This window comes from Epinephelus fuscoguttatus, linkage group LG2 (assembly GCF_011397635.1).
Source record: "Epinephelus fuscoguttatus linkage group LG2, E.fuscoguttatus.final_Chr_v1".
NCBI classification, from domain to species: Eukaryota; Metazoa; Chordata; class Actinopteri; order Perciformes; family Serranidae; genus Epinephelus; species Epinephelus fuscoguttatus.
The window spans coordinates 5,000,136-5,020,556 of NC_064753.1; the positions used below are offsets into that span (position 1 = coordinate 5,000,136).

Here is a 20,421-nt window from a genome sequence, read left to right on the forward strand (position 1 = left end):
CTCAGAAATCGCAAGTTAACAGCAGCTCAGATCAGAGACCAGATGAATGCCACACAGAGTTCTAGCAGCAGACCCATCTCTAGAACAACTGTTAAGAGGAGACTGCGCGAATCAGGCCTTCATGGTCAAATAGCTGCTAGGAAACCACTGCTAAGGAGAGGCAACAAGCAGAAGAGATTTGTTTGGGCCAAGAAACACAAGGAATGGACATTAGACCAGTGGAAATCTGTGCTTTGGTCTGATGAGTCCAAATTTGAGATCTTTGGTTCCAACCGCCGTGTCTTTGTGAGACGCAGAAAAGGTGAACGGATGGATTCCACATGCCTGGTTCCCACTGTGAAGCATGGAGGAGGAGCAGGTGTGATGGTGTGGGGGTGTTTTGCTGGTGACACTGTTGGGGATTTATTCAAAATTGAAGGCACACTGAACCAGCATGACTACCACAGCATCCTGCAGCGACATGCCATCCCATCCGGTTTGCGTTTAGTTGGACGATCATTTATTTTTCAACAGGACAATGACCCCAAACACACCTCCAGGCTGTGTAAGGGCTATTTGACCAAGAAGGAGAGTGATGGAGTGCTGCGGCAGATGACCTGGCCTCCACAGTCACCGGACCTGAACCCAATCGAGATGGTTTGGGGTGAGCTGGACCGCAGAGTGAAGGCAAAGGGGCCAACAAGTGCTAAACACCTCTGGGAACTCCTTCAAGACTGTTGGAAAACCATTTCAGGTGACTACCTCTTGAAGCTCATGGAGAGAATGCCAAGAGTGTGCAAAGCAGTAATCAGAGCAAAGGGTGGCTATTTTGAAGAAACTAGAATATAAAACATGTTTTCAGTTATTTCAGCTTTTTTTGTTAAGTACATAACTCCACATGTGTTCATTCATAGTTTTGATGCCTTCAGTGAGAATCTACAATGTAAATAGTCATGAAAATAAAGAAAACACATTCAATGAGAAGGTGTGTCCAAACTTTTGGCCTGTACTGTATATATATATATATATATATATATATATATATATATATATATATGTATATAATATAGTATATTTCTCTGCCTGCTGTATTGCCTTGTAGCCCTTCTCATGGCCTTGCTGCATGTGAACCAAAACAACCAATCAGAACTAAGGAGTCTCTAACCCAGCTGTCAATCATGTCAATCACTGCTCATGAACTGCTGACCTCAAATATTTTCAGTAACATATTTTAGTGTCCAGTTTAGCTGTAAAATGAGAAACCTGGCTGCCATGTTGGATACAAACGGGAGTTCGAGCACCGCCCACCAGCTGGACCAAATTTCTCATTTTACAGCTAAACATTACACTAAAATATGTTTATGAAAACATTTGAGGTGAGAAACAGGCAATACAGTAACATAATTTTTGTTCATATTTGATCAGTGCTGCCTAGTTTGACACTTTGACAACAGCTCATGGAGCAATTGACAAGACTGACAGCTGCTTTAGAGACTCCTTTGCTGCTTCAAAGGCTAACAACAAGCCCCCTTTTTCAAGGGGTCATGACGTCCATTCATAGTTTACGGTCTCTCTGCCTATGTCATACTGCATCTATAACACTGTGCCTTTAAAATTGTGTTTCTCAAATACTAACTTTAGTCGGGTGTTTTTGCAATATGCTGGTGCTAGTCCACAAAGTGATTTGAAGATCAACAACAGAATCCCAAAAGTAATTCAAGAAACAGATTTTAAAGGGGGGATTGTGTGTGCGTTAAACTTGTGCACGAGGAGAGACTCCAGCTCCCTGTGACCCTACACAAGAGACGCAAGACGGAGATAATAGAAACATCCTGCAGCACTTAAATTATTTTTATTGTTCTCGATTCTTACAAAAAATGTTTCAGTTCTTGAGACAATTTGGGTTACAACCATGACTTGGTGCTGCGGCAGCAAAATTTAAACAGACAGCACTCTGATCTCAATCCTGTGAACACAGTTGCACCAAAGTTACACCTTTAGACTGGGACAAGTCACATTGACAAATGGTGTAGTTGTTATAAGAAAGAAACAAATCCTCCTTTGACTTTGATCCAAGGTCAGGGTGACATTGTCTTCTATTAGCAGCTAAAAGGTTAGTGTTACTGGCCCTTCATCATCACTCAAAGGCAGCTCCACACATACAGCAGAGCTCTGCTATAGAAGCCTGTTGAGTGTTGTCTTCAGGGAGTAGAGGAAGTGTTCTCATGTCTCCAGTGACATAGACTCCTTTGTAGTGCTGGTGGTACCAGATTGTGTCTAATTTTGGAGAATAACTGTAGAAAGATGGGATTCTTTCTTCGACAATAATGTTGCCTTCATATGTTGATTTTCAGTTTCTGTTTCTGATCAATTTCTGATCAGCAGTGCTTACAATATAAAGCAACACCAGGAATATTTTATACCGGTTACACATGGTTCTATTGGTTAGTTTTGTTACCCTTCAGTTGAATTTATTGCACACCATTTGGGTCTGGTAGGTGCTAGCTAGTGGCACTGCACATTTAGTGGTTACCTCCAGTTACATCATCCCACCACAACTGTGGGAAACAATGTGCCCACCCTCGGCTCTCCCCCAAACTTACCCAGGTGAGTAAGTGGGTCAAATTTGAGTTCTAAAACTCCCTTTCGCATTGTTGACCACTTTATCACTGATAGCTCTGTTACCATCATTAGCAACGTAACAACGTAAACAATGTCTAAAATGTTTTACGGTTAAAGTGAAGCGACTTACTCACTAGGGCGACCTGGGAGGAGGCCAGAGGTTGGTTATAATGTTTCCGCAGCAACGCATTCTGTCATACGGACAGCATTACCAGCTGTTTACTAAATGAGTGGTAGTTCTTGCTAGCTAATGTTAGCTCCCCTTGACCTGGGTGGAGACAGTGCAGGGCTGAGGAACCAGTGGAAACTGAAGGTTGGGCAGTGGGCATGTTTCCACATTTTAACACGGCTGGCTGGCTGTATCTCAGCAAAGCTGACGGAAAATAAAATAAATGGCAAGAAATTGTAGTTATAAAACATTAAAATTTTACCACCTTCAAATTTATAGCATTTTAAAATGCAGTGCTTAAGTTCACTGAGTCAAAGGAGTGCTGGACTAAAAGGAAAGACTGCTTTTTCACATCTTTGTTGAGTTTTGTTTTGTTTTGTTGTTTTAAATTAACTGGTTTGTTACCGACTGATGGGTGTCGGCTTATTGAAAACAAAATTAATCAAACTCACATCCCTAGAGTGTATAATGATCAAACATGTAGGCCAACCTTTTAAACAGATGTTTTGTATCTAAGGAATATTATGTTTACAAATGGTACAATCCTTGTCATTTCTATTCGATAAAGATGTAAGCTGTGTATATATTTTTTTTAAAAAAAGCACATTTTGTAATGAAAAAGAAGTTAATATTGCCTTCAAACCACCATTGGTTTTCTTGTTCATCAAATAGAAGGTGCAGTTGTAGTTTTGCATGTATTTAAATGAGTGCTTCCATTTGTACCATATGATTTAACCTGCAAGATCTTTTCCAGTGTGTTTTTTTAATGCCTCCGTGGCCAGAGGCATTATGTTTTTGGTTTGTTGTCCATCCATCTGTCCTCCCATCTATCCACCCATCCTTCTGTCCATCCATCCAACCATTCGTTCGTCCCACTCTTGTGAAAATAATATCTGTGAACACCTTGAGGGAATTTTTTCAAATTTGGCACAGATTTCCACTTGGACTCATGAATAAATTGATTAGATTTTGGTGGTCAAAGGTCAAGGCCATGGTGACCTTGCATCCATTTCATTTTCATGACAAGATATCTTAAGAAAATCTCAAATTTGGCATAAACGTCCACTTGGACTGAAGAATGAAGTGATTACAATTTGGTGGTCAAAGGTTAAAGATCAAGGTCACTGTGACCTCACAAACATAGTTTTGGCCATAACTCAGAAATTAATTCGCTATTTATGATAAATAGGATAAAATAATGATGTGATGATATTTTATATCCAAATGGTCAAAGGTCAACTTCACTCTGACATCATAATGTTCCCCAAAAAACACTTTTCTGGCCATTACTCAACATCATATCTCAGGAACAGAAGGGGAGACATTTGGTCAGATACTAAATTGGTGACACTAATCTTGGGTGTCCACCTTGAAACTGTGTTGACTATATATATCTTCCATGCTGCCGAGACATAGACATGAATGTAAAGTGTAACTGCAACTTGATGGATTTGCAGAGGCAAACAACCATGAAGCAATAATTCTAGTTTTTTTTTAAAACTTTCACTCCCACTGCCACTTAAATTCCTTCAGTGTTTTATCTTCTGTCCCTTTTATTGGAATTACTCCCATTTACTCAACATCGATCAACACAAATATTTATCCTCAAGTCTGTCAACTTAAAAATATTTTTTAGCAGGAGTGATCACAGGTAAATATTAGAGTGAACTTTTGACATTTCTAGTCTGGAAGCACCTTGCTCTCATTTTAAGGTCACACATTATATATTCCCTTACTATTTATGACACTGAGGACTGTATGTGTTGTTAGTCCCATTGATCAGCATTTAAAAATTAAGCAAACAGTAAGGCTATCAGAAATGAACAAAGGTAGCCTACTCAAAGAATTCAGTGCTAAAATTCCAAAAGATTAATCTTTTCATTTCTCTGCAGTGCCTTTCCGCGAGGCTCCAGCCTACTCCAAACGCCGCCGGGGTCCGTCTTCTGGTAACGGCAACGGAAACGACCAGTCCCCCTCCTCGTTATCAGCGCCACGGGTCCTGCTGCGCTCCAACAGCGACAACAACCTAACAGTCAGTCAGTACCAGCAGCAGCAGCACGGTTCTCCTGGCAACTGGGCCCCCCATCTGCAGCAACACGCCCAGCCCCACCCACACAGGGCCCCCCAGCAGGGTCACTCGCAGCCTGGCTCCTCAGCATTACATCGCAGCCTGTCACCCCAGCTGCTCCAGCAGATGCCCAGCGGCAGCCCCAATGGCAATGTGGTGGTCCGGACCATGGGGAGGGGGGCAAGGAGCCGGTCACCCTCCCTCAGCCGGCTGGGGGAGGAGGCCCGACGGGCTTTGCCCTCACAGCGCCAGCCAAGGTGAGCAATGTAAATCACTGGAGAGTGGAGAGCTGTTTGTGTTTGAGCAAATAAGAATGAAGGACTGACACATATACACACACTGTTCCTGTCCACTGGGCTTTTAGTCTCTTTTTTTTCTCTTCACAAGATCCAGACTGACTAACCTGGAGGTCAGAGGTGTACATATGGCTCACAGATATTTTACTGTCAATATTTTGCTGTTTAGTTCCAGCACAGCTGTGATCTGGTCTGGTTGTATTCAAGATGTCATCATCATCACATCTATAACCAAGTGTCCAGAGAAATTTTGCTCTGGAGAGAATTAAGAGCAAAGCAACATGACACCACAGAGCAGATTTCCTCCAGACCTCTGCATGTTTGTAAGATGGAGACCATTTATGAGGTGTCCTGAAAGGGTCAGATCACCAAAATTACAGAAACAATTTCTTGCTTACCTCTAGCAGTATCCAGTCATGCAGATCATTTTGCTTTTGTTTCTCCAAATTTTAGTCTGTAGAGCTGTATCAAACCCCACCAATGACCTCTATAGATAAGCTTGGGGGTAGGGGAGATATCTGATTAGCAACTTGCTATATGCAGATTTATAGTAACTAGGTTACTATAGTGCATGAAAAAGCAGACGTCCTGTGTAACCTGGTTTCTCTGATAAACCTGGTTACTGTACTTAAAGGGGAACTGCACTGGTTTTACCCATTAAAGTCCATTTACAGGTGTTAGGGAGTATACTGCATTTCTAAAATAAAGCTGTGTCTCTAGATGGAGCAGGTTTGTGTTGCAGGCTAGAAGCTCAGGGCTACATTAGCCATCACTTAGCATTAGCATAACTACAGAAGCATTATGTATTTATCTGAGCAAAAATAGTTGCCCTGTTAATCTGAATTAACAAAATAATTATCTCAGTATTATGAGAAAAAAAAATAAATTAAAAATCTGCTCTTTTTATTGAGATTTGAGATAATAATCTTGTATCATTGTCAGAGATTATTTTCTTCTTAATTCAGAAAAACAAGCAGACCTTTTTTTTATATGAACATTTTTTTTCCATAATTCTGAGATAAAATACTTGTTAATTCAAGAAAATATAATAATTTCTCCATGAAAACTTTTCTCAGAATTTTGAAATAATAGTCTTTTTTTCTTAAGAGAATGCATTTCATCCCTGCACATAGCACACTTGAATCTCCAATCCAACCGTCGGCAGTCGAGTTGCACAGTGGAAAATGTAGACACCAGGTTTTAAAAAGGAAGAGGAATAAGTAGAATGAGACTTCCTGAACAAATAAAGCTCTCCTAACCAAGTACAACATTCAACAGCAGCATCTCTTTCTAGAAACAGTGTCCCCATAAGTCTGGTGAATTGACAGGCTGTTTTGTAACTTTTCATAAAGAGGCATCATCAGGTCAAAATTTTAGTTAGTTAATCAGTAAGTTAGTCTAATATGGTTGTTTATGAACAAATACCTGCAAATAAGTAAATGTTAGCTTGCTAACATGCTAAACTAAGATAGTGAACATGGTGCAGTAGTGGAGGAAGCACTCAGACCTTTTACTTAAGTAAAAGTAGAAATACCACTGTGTAGAAATACTCTATTACAAGTAAATCTCCTGCATTCAAAATTTTCTTAAGTAAGAGTACAAAAGTATCAGCATCAAATTATACTTATAGTACCAAAAAAAAAAATATACTCTTTATACGGAATGGCCAATTTCACAATATTACTGGATTCTAATTATTGATGCACTGATGTGCTTGTTACTTTAATGTTACAGCTGGTAAAGGTGGAGCTCATTTTGTTTACTTTATATACGGCTGTGTACCTTAAAGGGATAGTTCAAGTTTTCTGAAGTGGGGTTGTATGAGGTACTTATCTGTAGTCAGTGTGTCACATACAATAGATGTCAGTTGGCACACGCCCAGTTTGGAGAAGCACACTGGAATCCAACCTGGACGCTATGCATTGTACTGCTGTGGAGGGGTCCGCAATAAAATGTATTTTAGCCACCTAAAAAGGAGTCCCACCTAAAACATCAATATCAGTTTAAGTGTATGCTATATTGAGAGTATTTTCAGGGCTTCATCTTGCCGTCAGAATGCTTGTTTCAACGGGGAAGCCGTTAACATCTTTGGCTCCCCATCTGTGCTCTTGTCAAAGCCAACAGACTTCATTGACAAAAAGAGTCATTTTAGCTCAGTGAACATGGAAGCCGCTGGTCTACTACTGCTGGTGTGCTTTGATCGGTTAGTCAGTTTGTGGGGGTTTTTTGTGACTTTGGTGAATCTGAACATTTTTGAGTGCCAAAGTCACACAATAATACAAACAAAATAATTGATCAAGGCAGTGGTAGACCAGCAGTTCCTGTGTTTGGCTTTGAAGAGAGTTATATAATCGCTTCATTTTCAAGTTAAAAATGACTGTCTGACATTAACACAAAGCTGTTAAATTTCCCTAGTATAGCATGCACTTAAACTGATTTTTTAAGGGGGGACTTTTTTAGGTCGCTTAAATACATTTTGTTGACATTTACTCTATATATTTTACTATATATGGATAGGTACCCTGTACAACCCCAGTTCAAAAAATCGTAACTATCCCCTTAACCTATAATAATACATTGTAATTTTTTGTTGATTTATTTTTTGCATTAAAAACATCAGTTTCGCAGAACTAACTAAAACCGTCAAATAAATGTAGTGAGGTATTACTTTCAATCAATCAATCAGTCAGTCAATCAATCAATCAATCAATCAATCAATCTATCTTTATTTATAAAGCACTTTTCATACATAAATGTAGCACAAAGTGCTTTACAAGGTTAAAAGAAATGCCACCCCCAGCCACCCCCACTCGCCCACACCCCCACATACACACAGCCACCCACCCACGCACACACACAACCACCCACCAACCCACATACACAGTCATGATGTAGACATAAAAACATGTGGCAGAGCGCAGAGCAACCAGCAATGTTTCCTCCTTATGTAAAGGAGTATAAGTATTTAGTCGCCTAAAATGGAAATACTAAAGTAAAGAACAAGTACCTCTAAATTGTATTTAAGTACAGTACTTGAGTAAATGTACTTAGTTACTTTCCACCACTAACATGGTGGAGATTATACCTGCCAAACATAATTATGTTAACATTTTCCATGTGAGTATGTTGCTGACTTCAGCACTTAGTTCAGCTTTACAGAGCTGCGGGTGTGGTTGTTGTAGACTCTAGGTGCCTTTCCCAAAGCGGACCCTCTTCATTCCCACTCCATCACAGAGTGTAACTCTGTTTGTAGTCATTTTCACAGCTGAATGAAGCACCCTTCATTAATATGTCGCCAATTAATGGGGCCAATTAATAAACAAATGCTAGTATTGCTTTTCAGTATAGATAATAAATTATTTCCCTATTTTTAACCTTTCAGTGTTTGCTGTCCTCACTGTTCTTGCCGAAGCGCAAATCCAGTTGCAGCAACCCCTGCAGCGTATAAATAAACACATAATACAAACTTCCCCTTCTGTGATGGAAAAAGGAACTGTCATAACTTTTTGCAACCATAGAGAAAATAAAATGTATTTCCATTTTGCATTTGCATTTGATCTGTATGTGCTGCTATTATTTACCAGAATTTTTGTATATTATCCTTTTGTCGTTAAAAGAACTAGATAACTTATAAACCTCTAAATGAATAAATATATAGAAATGAATTTTAATCCTAAGCTTCTTTAATAGAATTTATTTTCTTTTTTTCTGTTAACATCTCATCCTTTTTGACTCTGAGGTTCATAAGCTGCTTGTTTTTTGCAACAGTTCCTGTGAAGATACAACACTTCAGGCCAGTTCATAGTTTTCATGATACATGTGTGAGGGTTCATTTTGGTCCCTGTGAAGTAAATGTCATCATTCGCCCATGTCTGCAAGGGCCCACATGGACGCTATGCAGACACCCGTGTGCAGCCCATTTCTGTGACTGCGTGGACTGTAGGCATAGCAAGCACACTGTCTGGGCATGCTCCAACCTCGTATTCCACGCTCCAGTCAAGTCCAAAACACTGCAGTCAAGCCAGCCGCAGGCGCTGCACTGCGGTGAAGTCAGTTTTAAGTTGGAGTCACTCCAGACCCAGCAGTGGCTTCCTAGTTTCACTTTCACTCGACGCTGGCAGGAGGAAGACAGTAAGCTCACCTTCCAGCCCCTGGTGCAGGTGACCGCAGCTGCAGACTTTCAATGTGGAAAGTATGTCAGAGTCTTTAACAATCAGATAAACCTGACAAGAGAAGGCTATGTTTGATCCTAAATACAGTGCAACCTGTAAGATGTTTGGGACATCACTCAACATGACGGAATCCTCTGCAAGAATAAACGGAGTGGTTAAGTGGGTAGGCAAGGGGGCACAAGGGATGGTTTGGGAAAGGTCCTAGGTCTTGTTTGAATGATGTTTTTTAATTCTGTGAGGTCCACAAACTCAATTCACCTCTATTATCCTGGAGTGGAGGCAGGAATCTCAGAGACAGTTATCTCAAAACTTGGACAAATAAAACTTAAACTATCATGAGAGCTGAGTGAATTTACCCTTTAAGCTAGAAATGGTTGTGGCTTGAGAGCTCCTAGTGAGTCTCCTCAGAGCTTATTTCTGTTCACTGTATGTACAGTATACATCCTATCCCACCATCCCCCATGCAGGATGATATATGATGGGCTCCTTTGGGAAACGTGCTATCAAAAAGACTCTGGCTTCCTACAGTAGCTATGGCAACCGTTGCTATGGTTGCCTGCAGACACTTTGTAAATGTGTGCAAGTTTGTATGTATGCAGTGTGTACGCTTCATATATCTGCTTTAAGAATGCTGACTCCAGCTTTAACTGAGTGTGTGTGAGTCAGCCTCCACCTGACTGAGTTCACTCAGATTTGTCACCTTGTACATCTGTGTATATCTGTGCTCCATCTGTGGTGTGTGTGAGAGCGTGTGATTGGTGGAGGATTAAAGTGTGACGAGCGTTTATCTTGGAGCGATGTAACTGTCAATCCCGATTAAGACACATGCTCTCTGGCCTCTTCCTCTACCTCTTCCTCCCCCTCCTTCTCCTCCTCCTCCTCCTCCTCCTCCTCCTCCTTCTTGGCAGATGGACACATTTGGAAGCACTCTGCTGCACCAACACTACCCACACTATGTAGCTCTGCCTCTGTCCAATGTCGAGGAGAGGAAAGGAGAGATGCACTGTACATTGTAGAAAAAGATGTGAAGATGAAACAGTAGAATTAAGACAGGATGAAGAGCAAAGAAAGGAGGAGGAGGCCGCTGAAGAAAAGAGAATAAAAGCACAGAATGAGGGGTTTAGAGCGAGGGTGGAGGGGACAGAGTTAAGGGAAGACAAGTGAGGGAGGAGATGAAAGAAAGGCCAGAGAAACGGGGGAGGACAGTTGCCTTGCTTCAGCAGTAACGTGAACATCACTATCATGTCTTTTGACATATTTCACTAAAAAACTGGCTTGTAGAGAGAAAGAGAGTGTGATCGTCGACAGTAGAGCGGCGTTTGAGAGCTGACAGCGGTTTAGCACAGAATCTTGTAGAGTGAAATGTGCTTCTGCATCTTCCCCTGTTGAATCTTAGGAGCTTCACATCTACTTTGCTGGTGTTTCATAGATTTAAGGTGGTACAATGCTATAGCCTCCAGCTTTTAGATCACTGGCTTTGATTTGACAACCAGCAGGGTAATACTTCCAATCCTTCCAACCACTTAGGTGGTGATCAGCTTGCCCATGTGTATTCATGATGTGTTGATGGACACTCTGTGATTCTATAGTGGTGAATGGCTCTCTCTGTATTTTAGGTGAAACAAATCTTCTCTGTATGTGGGATGAAATGGGATTAGTCAAAATCATTGAAAGTTTTGGAAAAGTCATGGAATTTTGTTGTGTATACATGTATGTATATATACATACAGCTTTGCTTGTGTTTTGTATACATATATATATATATATATATACAAAACACAAGCAAGGCAATTTCAAAACAGCTGTAAAAAACTTGAAGTGGAACAACCCACAACTCGGCAGATATTTAGAAATAAGTCAGAACTTCACAGAGAATTCGAAACCAAAATCAGTGAATTTTCAGTCAAGATTAAATGTAAAACAAGAAGCAAACTCCCCTGGATGAATGATAATTTAAAAAAAAAACAATCATGAAGGCCCAAGATTTAGACCTTACATGTCCAAATTGAACAGTGATAGGCAGAAACTTGCAATGCTAAGGAACAGAAAAATAAGGCAAATGAGGTCAAGGTCAAGGTGAACGTTATTTTGTCACAAGTGGAAAATTCATGTGGTCATTCCACTCTCCATCACAGAGGCATTAAAAGAAGACAAATGAATGAAAACAACACAATGCCATAATAACATTAAGTCAAAACACCTCATTAAAGCAGTCAAGATACAATAGGATCACAGTAAAAGCAATAGATAAAACACCACAATAAAAAACATTGAGCAAACCTGTTGACTTACCTATTATATAGCCTAATTGCTGTAGGAACAAAATACTTGTTGTGCCTAGTGGTCCTAATTTTCCACTGCAGAATTCTGCTGAGAAAAGCAAAAGTGAAATTCTACATTTCACTCATTGAAAATTGTCATGGTAACTCCAAAGCTATTTGGACTCAAATCAATAAATTAACTGGTATATATATATATATATATATCGCCACTACAAAACCAATTCATTTAAAGGTTAATGGCACAATTCTACAGACTCCAGCTGATGTGGCACAGACACTTATGGACACCAATACATTGTTGAGTCAGTTGTGACAATAGCCCAGAGTTTCCCTATCCAACAAAACAACGTATGCACCATCAATACTGTCACTATTAATACAAATGAGCCCCTATTAAGTCCAACACCATTATCTAAGTCAGAAGTTACAAAAGTGATCGCATTTCTCAAGTCTACACAAGCTAAGGATGTCGATGGCATGGACACACTCATGCTAAAAGAAATCAGTCCTTTATTATTTAATCTACTAACACACATTATCAACACTTCACAGAGTCCGGGAAGATTTCCCGAATCATCGAAACCTGCTGCCGTCATTCCTATATTCAAAAGTGGTGACCCTCTCCTTACCTTTAACTACAGGCCTATCAGTATCTTACCCACTGTATCAAAGGTATATAAAAAAAAAAAAGTGGTTTACATGCAAATCACTAACCACATCAACAACTGTGCCTTCTCACTGCACCCAATGCAGTTCGGATTCTAGACTATTCACTCCATAGAAGCAGCCGCATGCTACTTCATGGAAAGGTCAAGGCATCAGTGGACAGGGGAGGGGTAGTGGGGGCTGTATTCCTTGACCTATGGAAAGCATTTGATACTGTTAACTATTCAATCCTATTAAGTGAACTCCAGAACTTCAAACTCTCTATAGAATTCCTCAATTTGATCCAATCCTACCTTTCATCTCGAGCTCAACTGGTCAAAATTGATAATCCTAACTCAAACCTTCTGCAATTATGAAGTGGTGTTCCACAGGGGTCTGTACTGGGTCCAATTCTGTTCAGCATGTACATTAATGATCTGCCGTCTGTGTGTGATAAATGTGACACCCTTAATGTACGCTGATGACACAGTTATCTTTGGTCATGGGAAGATGTTAGAGGAGGTCGCAGCCAAGCTAACAGATTCTGTGTTGTTGATCACATCTTGGCTCAACTTATCCTGTCTGCAGCTTAACGTGTTTAAAAGTGTTTGTATGTTTTTGTCAAAAAACAACATAAGTGTGAAACCAGATGTTTTCATCTCTGGAGAGAAGTTACAGGTTGTCATAGAATATAAATATCTAGGACTGCACACTGACTCAAACCGCAGTTGCAAAACCCACGTTGGAAAAATAAGTAATAAAGTGAAGTTTAGTTTATCAAACTTCAGGTTTATCAGGGATGCCCATATGGAAAAGATATAGATAAATCTTATAAAGTTTGTATCTCTTTTGTCTGAAACATGTATGCAATGCATATGACAGTGAAACCAGATATAAGATCCTTATTAAATTTGCACAAAATGAAACTTGTATGATTTGGGTACTTACAAGAACATTATATGACAGTTATTCCGCATACAATATCCTTAGTAGAAAAATGTAATATCAAACTTATATGAGTTGGACAATAATCAGTGAAACTAAACTCTTGTAAGTATTACAGAAAACACTTACAAGATTTACTTGTGGTGCCAGTGCCACAAACATGAAACAACATAATCTGATAATAAAATTGAAGGGAAAAGCATATGAGTTGACTGAAAGCAGGTTTTGAACATGTAATGACAATGGACTGTTAAAATGTTGCTAAGTTTAGCATTTTTGCAAAACCAGGCATCATATTCTTCTCTCTAAACTAATTAATTTTCCTAAAATTATTACATGGGTAATATTGTTTAACATTTTAGGAGCAATTATATCCAATAAGTTAGGAGAAATGATTAAATCAACACAGCAAATATTCAAAATCCCTGTTGAATGTATTCAATGTAACGTAGAGACTGAAAGAGACTATTCATCCCATTCTTGTAGAAATAGTTTTAATTTTGCACAAGATCAGCAGATTACATAAGTTGCACATTTACTTAAGAAAGAAAAAATGGCAATACTTTTTACATGACCCAAGTTCATTATGACGGTGCTTTAATAATTGTTGTACCACTTTACCACTATTCTTTTGGATTGTACATCGAAATACATAAATATTGATAACATACATTACAAAATGTTTCACATAAGAATCAATGGACATTTTTTTTTGGACATGATTTGATGCACTATACATAAAACATAAACTGAAGGTGATGGAACTTCTTTTAAGTTTTTTCTATTTTTTTCCATATGGGTGTCCTTTCAACTGAAGCTGCCTAGATAAACTTCTCCTTACTGATCGTCTCCCACATCACATACCGTCTCATAAGTTGGTCTAATGCACACTCAACAGCAGCGAAACCACTGGAATCATTATACAAACAAGCACTCAAAATGTTAGACAAGGAACCTTTCTGATTTCTTAACTGCCATATTCAGTATAAACTACTGAGCTGGGAAAACCTCATCATGTATAAAAATATTTGTCTTGTATATAAGATTATGACCGGTTCAGTGCCTTCTCCCCTATCTGGCTTTATAACCTTCAGATCCACCGCTGACAGAGCTACCAGAGGGGCAGCTAGGGGGAGACTGCACAATACAGCTGTAGAAAAACTGCATTCAGCAAGGCCATTTTTTTCCTGCAGGGCATCGCATCAGTGAAATTCAGTACCACAAACAATTAGAGAGTCTTTATCATGTCACTTATTTAAGGTTAGTACCAAGAAATGGCTTGTTGACACCCAAGATGTGAACACTGATACACGTAGTACTTAACTGTAGCATATAATGGTGGATTTTGTCTGTACCCGTATTACATGTATATGTGATGTGTTTTTTGCTATAATGCAATATGCTTTGACCTGCTTTACATGCTGTATTTTATTGTTGTTTTTAATTTTTCTAGGATGCCCTTTTACAGCTGGCGAAGGGACTGACGATGAAAACTAGCCTTTCAGCTAATTCTGGTGCATTTACATTTGTTTAAATGTTGATTAATGCACACTTTCCCCTTTCTTAAATATATAAATGAAATAAAATAAAATAAACAGAAATTAATCACCAGTTTACATTTTATTAAGGCTTAAAATCATGCATAGTTAAGGGTAGGCTGCTTTGAGTGACAGGCTATCTGGCAAAGTGTCCTCAGCTCCTTGATTAGATCCACCCCTCGCTCCTCCACAGCGCCAGCGTAGTGCCCAAATATGGTTACTTCTGACTCTGAAAAAAACCAATATGGTGACAGCTGTAATGCCATGAGTCCACAAACCAATGAGTGACATCTCAGTAGCCATGTCTGTAATTTTACAGTCTATGTTTGCAGCATAGTGTGCATATGTTCAGAATTAGAGCTGTGGATTAACTGATAAATCAGTCAAAAGAAAATATATTATTTTACAACGGCACCTTTGAAGCAGAAATGCTTAACATTTGCTCCGACCTACTTCTGAAATGGGAGAAAAGTGATGAGAGTTCAGCTTTTGATTTCTGGTCCAACAAAACAAAAGCAATCTGAAAGCATCACTTTTGGCTCTGGAATATCTTTTATTTACTGAAAAATCAATTAATAAAAAGATTAATCGACAAGCAATACCATACCAATCCCAGTGTGCATTTACTTATGTTACAAAGATACAGGGACAGTACAGTGCTTTCCATACTTTGGTCACAATGTGTGAATCTTCCCAGCACATCAGAGTATGCTGATTCAGGTTTTGAAAACCTGATGGTGTTCAGGTTGAAAACATTATTTTTGTAAGCACATGGAACTAGTTCATCAGTGTATTTGTAGGTTTGTAGATGTATGTAAACACAGATATAGAACCAGAGGCCCAGAGGGTAATATTGACTCCATCATCTCCGACAGTCCCTTGAGGTCCTTGATTCATACTGAAATCAGACTCACACCTTTGTTATGTGATATTAATGTCACCTGCCAACCTACATGTTGCCATGAGCTTTTGTCTTGCACTTGTCATTATAATTCCCACAGCTACCCATTTCTGAATATGCGCTGATACTGTTACAGTTTAGGGAAACATTGATTCTCAGTGGGGTGTCAGTCAGGACGCAAGGGTAACATGTTCCTGTAAATACAAATGATACAATACAATATATATAATGATATAATGGCATTAACTTTGAGGAAAATTGTGAAGAATTGTTGTAACAGTTACAACAAATGAGCCAGAAAAATGCATCACAGTTCTTCTGTCAATTAACACTAACTGATTGGGAACAATAAGGGTCAGTGATACCCAGCAAATATAAAATCTATTTAACATGCTGAAACTGAACTTTGAATTTACTTATTTATCAACATATCTGTGAATCAGCATGTTGGAGAAAGAAGGTATCTATTGTGGAGGGCAACTGAAGCCAACAGAAGAGAAGAACTAATGGGTGATAAATGCAAAATTGCTAATAATGTAGGTTCTTGACCCAATGACTTATTTCCCTTTTGTCTATCAGGGCGAGTTATCAGGGACAGTCACAGCCCTGGCTTTGTGTAGCTCCTCTTGGCCTTGTTGTAGAAACCAGGAAATTAATGGCCTTTTATGGACGTCCCCCAGGTCAAAATTGATATTCAGTACATAGTAATACTTTTGAAATTACATAATAAGGCCAAAACCAAGAGTGAACTGATCTTGCTAACAACTATTGTGTGTCTTCTTCTTCATGCCATGCCATAGATCTCCAGTGTTGTCCAAAAATGATCAAACATATCAATGAGCCACACTGTGTTACTGGGTGACATGTTCCTTCATTATAATGAACACACACACTGATGACTATGGATGGATAACTATTTATTTTGACTCAATCCCTACATACACCGTCCTGCTGCCACAAACACTCACTGGAGTACCAAATGTGGATTAATCCACCACTAAAAATAGTCCCAAACAAATATACAATTTCCTTTGCTAAAAAATACAGTGAGCCACTGTTTTTGTAAAAGTATTGATCCTTTCAAAAAAATCCACCTTATTCCTCAGGGCACTACTGTGAAAATTGGTAGTGGGCATGGATGTAGCGGACGCGGGGTATGCGAGGGACATGTCTGTGCCCTCTGTCCCCCGCACATTTTACAGCCGTTAAAACCGTTGAATTCGTTTTTAACATGTGGTACGTGTTTTTTAAACGCACCATGAGTAGGCGGTGCCAGGCATCATAGTGTTGTGATCTGAATCAATCATACAGACGAGACGTGTGCCGCTGGACAGTGCTGCTGTGTGTTAACTATGTTCAGCAAACCAGCCAGCAAGAAGCAAAAAACCTTGCACAGTCTCTTCCAAACAAACCGTGTAAATTGAGTAATGCTGTTGCATGTAAATAATGTTAGCTAAATGATGACTAATTAATAGATGCCAATATATCAAGTTAAGCTAGTTAACAAGAATGCTAATGTTATTGTTACCGATGTTAAATCGCTTGCTAGCTAGTTTCATGCTAGGAATAAACCCACTCCTCCTTAATTTCTGCGCAGAACTTGTGCTCACTATTGCTTTGCACATATTTTTTTTTTTATCTTTATAGCCACAATAGAAAGAGCAGGGTCAGGGAGGAGACAGTGGACCAAAGGCCAATAAGGATGATCATGCAGGGTCCTCACAGGAGAGGAGAGAATATAACTGGCTGAAAGAATATCTATAGCATAAAAGTGTCTTTGAAGTTAATTTCCACAGCAATTTCACTACTACTATTCCTAATTATATTTCAAAATTTTGCTTTGCACATATTTTTTAATCTTTATTGCCACAATAGAAAGAGCAGGGTTAGGGAGGAGATAGTGGACCAGAGGCCAGCAAGGATGATCATGCAGGGTTTTCACAGGTGAGAAGAGATTATAACTGGCTGAGAGAAAATATCTATAGCATAAAAGTGACTTTGCAATTAATTTCCACAGCTATGTGACCACTACTACTCTTAATTCTATTTATAAATTTTGCTTTGCACATATATTATCCATAATATTGCAATAGATAGAAGGGGGACAGGGAGAAACCAGGCAGGTATTTGGCACTTAATTACCTGGCTGCTTACCCTGTAGATGCTCGAGGGTCATTCTGTGTCAGATTTTGATAGTATATAATTTTAATGAACTTAAGTCAGTCCTCTGGTGCTGTACTGTGGCTGTTTGTGGTTATGTTGTTCTTTAGCCGCTAAGGAGAGGTTCAATTGAATGTGAGAGAATGGTAAATCACTCAGTAGACCTCTGAACAATTTGTCCCCCTCACTTCTGAAATGATGGCTACGCCCCTGGTAGTGGGTGCAACTTCCAGTGAGTTGGCAGAGGTTAGTCAGGCTAACTTTGACAAATCTCACATGATATCTGTCTCTCCCTTTATGACTGCATTCTCAACCTATATGATAAAATTGCCGGTTGTTAAATAGAGTGAATAGCTTACCTTGGATTATGTGTTTAGTCATGTAGTCTGAGAATGTGTTACTGATTCGCTGTAATGCTTTCATGTCATATAAAATGAATGCCTGACGTTATTTGTTTTGCTACTACTTTATATTACTGATTTTACTGAGGTCTGCTGCTAATTTTACTAAATTCATCAGTGTTTCACTTAGTAGAACACTGTTTTAATGAATATACAGTTATAAAAATGTGTAAGCCATCATTAAGGCAGCAAAAGTGGAGCATTATCTGGTACATAAGTGTTACAAGTGGTGTGCTCCGCACGTTTTATTTCACAACCGCTCCAGGAAAGAGGATTAGTACACCGTTCATTGCACTGTTACCATTGGAAAACGCAGATGGCGGTTCAGCATGCAACACATTCTCACTCTGACCTCGTCACAAATCAACGTTTGGTCATGGACTTTCCACGTCAAGATATGACGTGCAAGGTGCCCTGTGTGCGTCTGTTGTTGATACTCCGGGAGACCATGTTCAACTTCAGCATTGTTGCATGCATTGTGTACACTTCCTTTTACACAGGAAATGTACAGTTTGCACACAGTCTCTTTCAAAACAAACAGACTACATCGGTACAACACCGCAATTGATGTTTTTTCTTTCAACAACAAACGCACATGGATACATTTAGCAAACACATGCACATGGTGAGGTTTAGAAAGAAATAACAGGGATTGGCATTACATTCATACAGGAAGTGAACTCCGGCCTCCTGGGTGAAAGTCGTGGTTGTTGGACCCACCCACCGCACTTGGACTTTTCACCCTCTTGGCGTACGTTGTTGTCCAGCCATGTTTCCCCTTTACATTACGCCATAACACAATAATGGTGACCAGCCACGTATCATGCCAACGTGAAAGGACAGCTTTTTTTGTCGGTGTCTGACGCCAGAAGTCACTGCCCAAGCCCCACTATTCAACAACTTGGGAATGAGACCGGATTGGCCTCACCCCTATTTCACGCAAGGTGAATTCAAGGTATCATGAGGGCTAGGGAAAAGTTGGATACATTTATTTTCAATATTTATGTCTTCAGTAGGAACCAATGGGCTTGTGGCTGAGAGCCACAGACAGGAAGTCAGAAAGTACTAAGAGACGGGCAAACACATTGTTAGTTTTGGCCTTTTCACAGGATTTATTGACCCCAATTTTGAAGATAGCCTTACTATTAACAAATTGTGTTGCACATGTCTGCAGTAGGTACTACATAATGGCGTAATGCCTTGGACATTCAGGTTAGGACTTTCTCAAAGACCTATTTCTGTGGGCTCAACTCGGATAACTGTGGATGTATAACTGCCCTAATTATAAAAACACATTCATGATCAAAAGCAAGTGTTGTTTAAAATTCTTTAAATATCATTTATATTTAATAAATGCAGCTCATAAGACATTCCAGTGAAATGACCTCACTATAAGACAGCTAAGATGGCACGGATGGGTTGTCACTCATGATCCCTGTCCAGTCAGTGTGAACTTAAGCTCTTCCAGGCAGTCATTGCCACCCAGCTGCTCTTTAAAGCCCTAATTCCAGTGCTTTCTCTCTGTGCTTCTACTTCCTCATTTCTCTCCTAACCATAATCCCATCCCCCATCATCCAGTCTCCACCCACACACACGACAACGTCTCTATGACATCCCCTTGCTCCCACTTGACATGTCATTTGTTAGAAGGCAACACACACATGCACATGTGAGCCCACACTTGCTCACATATATACACACACACACACACACACACACACACACACACACATATACACACACAAACATGCACACAGTGACAGCTGTCAGTCAGCCCCAGGGTGTCATGGCAACAGCTTCCCAGCTAAATGTGGTGAGAAATGAGTGTCCAGTGTCAGGACAGACCAGTGCTGTCTAAACACTGTTGTCACAGAGCTCCAACATACATTATCATGAAACCTGAAACATACAGTACAGCACTGCATGGTTTCTCACACTGATTGACAGGTCTGGAGATGACTGAAGACTAGCAGGAATTTCACTTTTAATTATAGCTGCTGCACAGCAATGGGTCCAGTCCAGGCATTTTTAAGCAATTCTGAGCAACAAGCAGAAGACATTTAGGAATTTAGCAACACAATCTGCCTTTTGCATCAGCTGAGGCTTGAACTCCCAACCTCTGAGACTAAGGATCAATTTCTAGCTCACTGAGCTAATTAGTCAGTGACAATTTACATATAGCTTCACAAATTGACTAAGCCAGACGTGCAGGTTTAGCAGCCGTCCATGCATGGAAAAGCAGA

General features: G+C 39.7%; 1 protein-coding gene across 3 annotated transcripts in view; it reads left to right on the forward strand.

Annotated features, from left to right (window-relative positions):
- Positions 1–20,421, forward strand: part of LOC125904945 (SH3 and multiple ankyrin repeat domains protein 2-like) — a 465,143-nt gene that overhangs the window by 303,398 nt on the left and 141,324 nt on the right. For all 3 annotated transcript variants that reach the window (XM_049602644.1, XM_049602655.1, XM_049602662.1), the window contains one exon: positions 4,663–5,095. In XM_049602644.1, the coding sequence (XP_049458601.1) occupies positions 4,663–5,095 (433 nt within the window). The remainder of the gene's footprint in view (positions 1–4,662; positions 5,096–20,421) is intronic.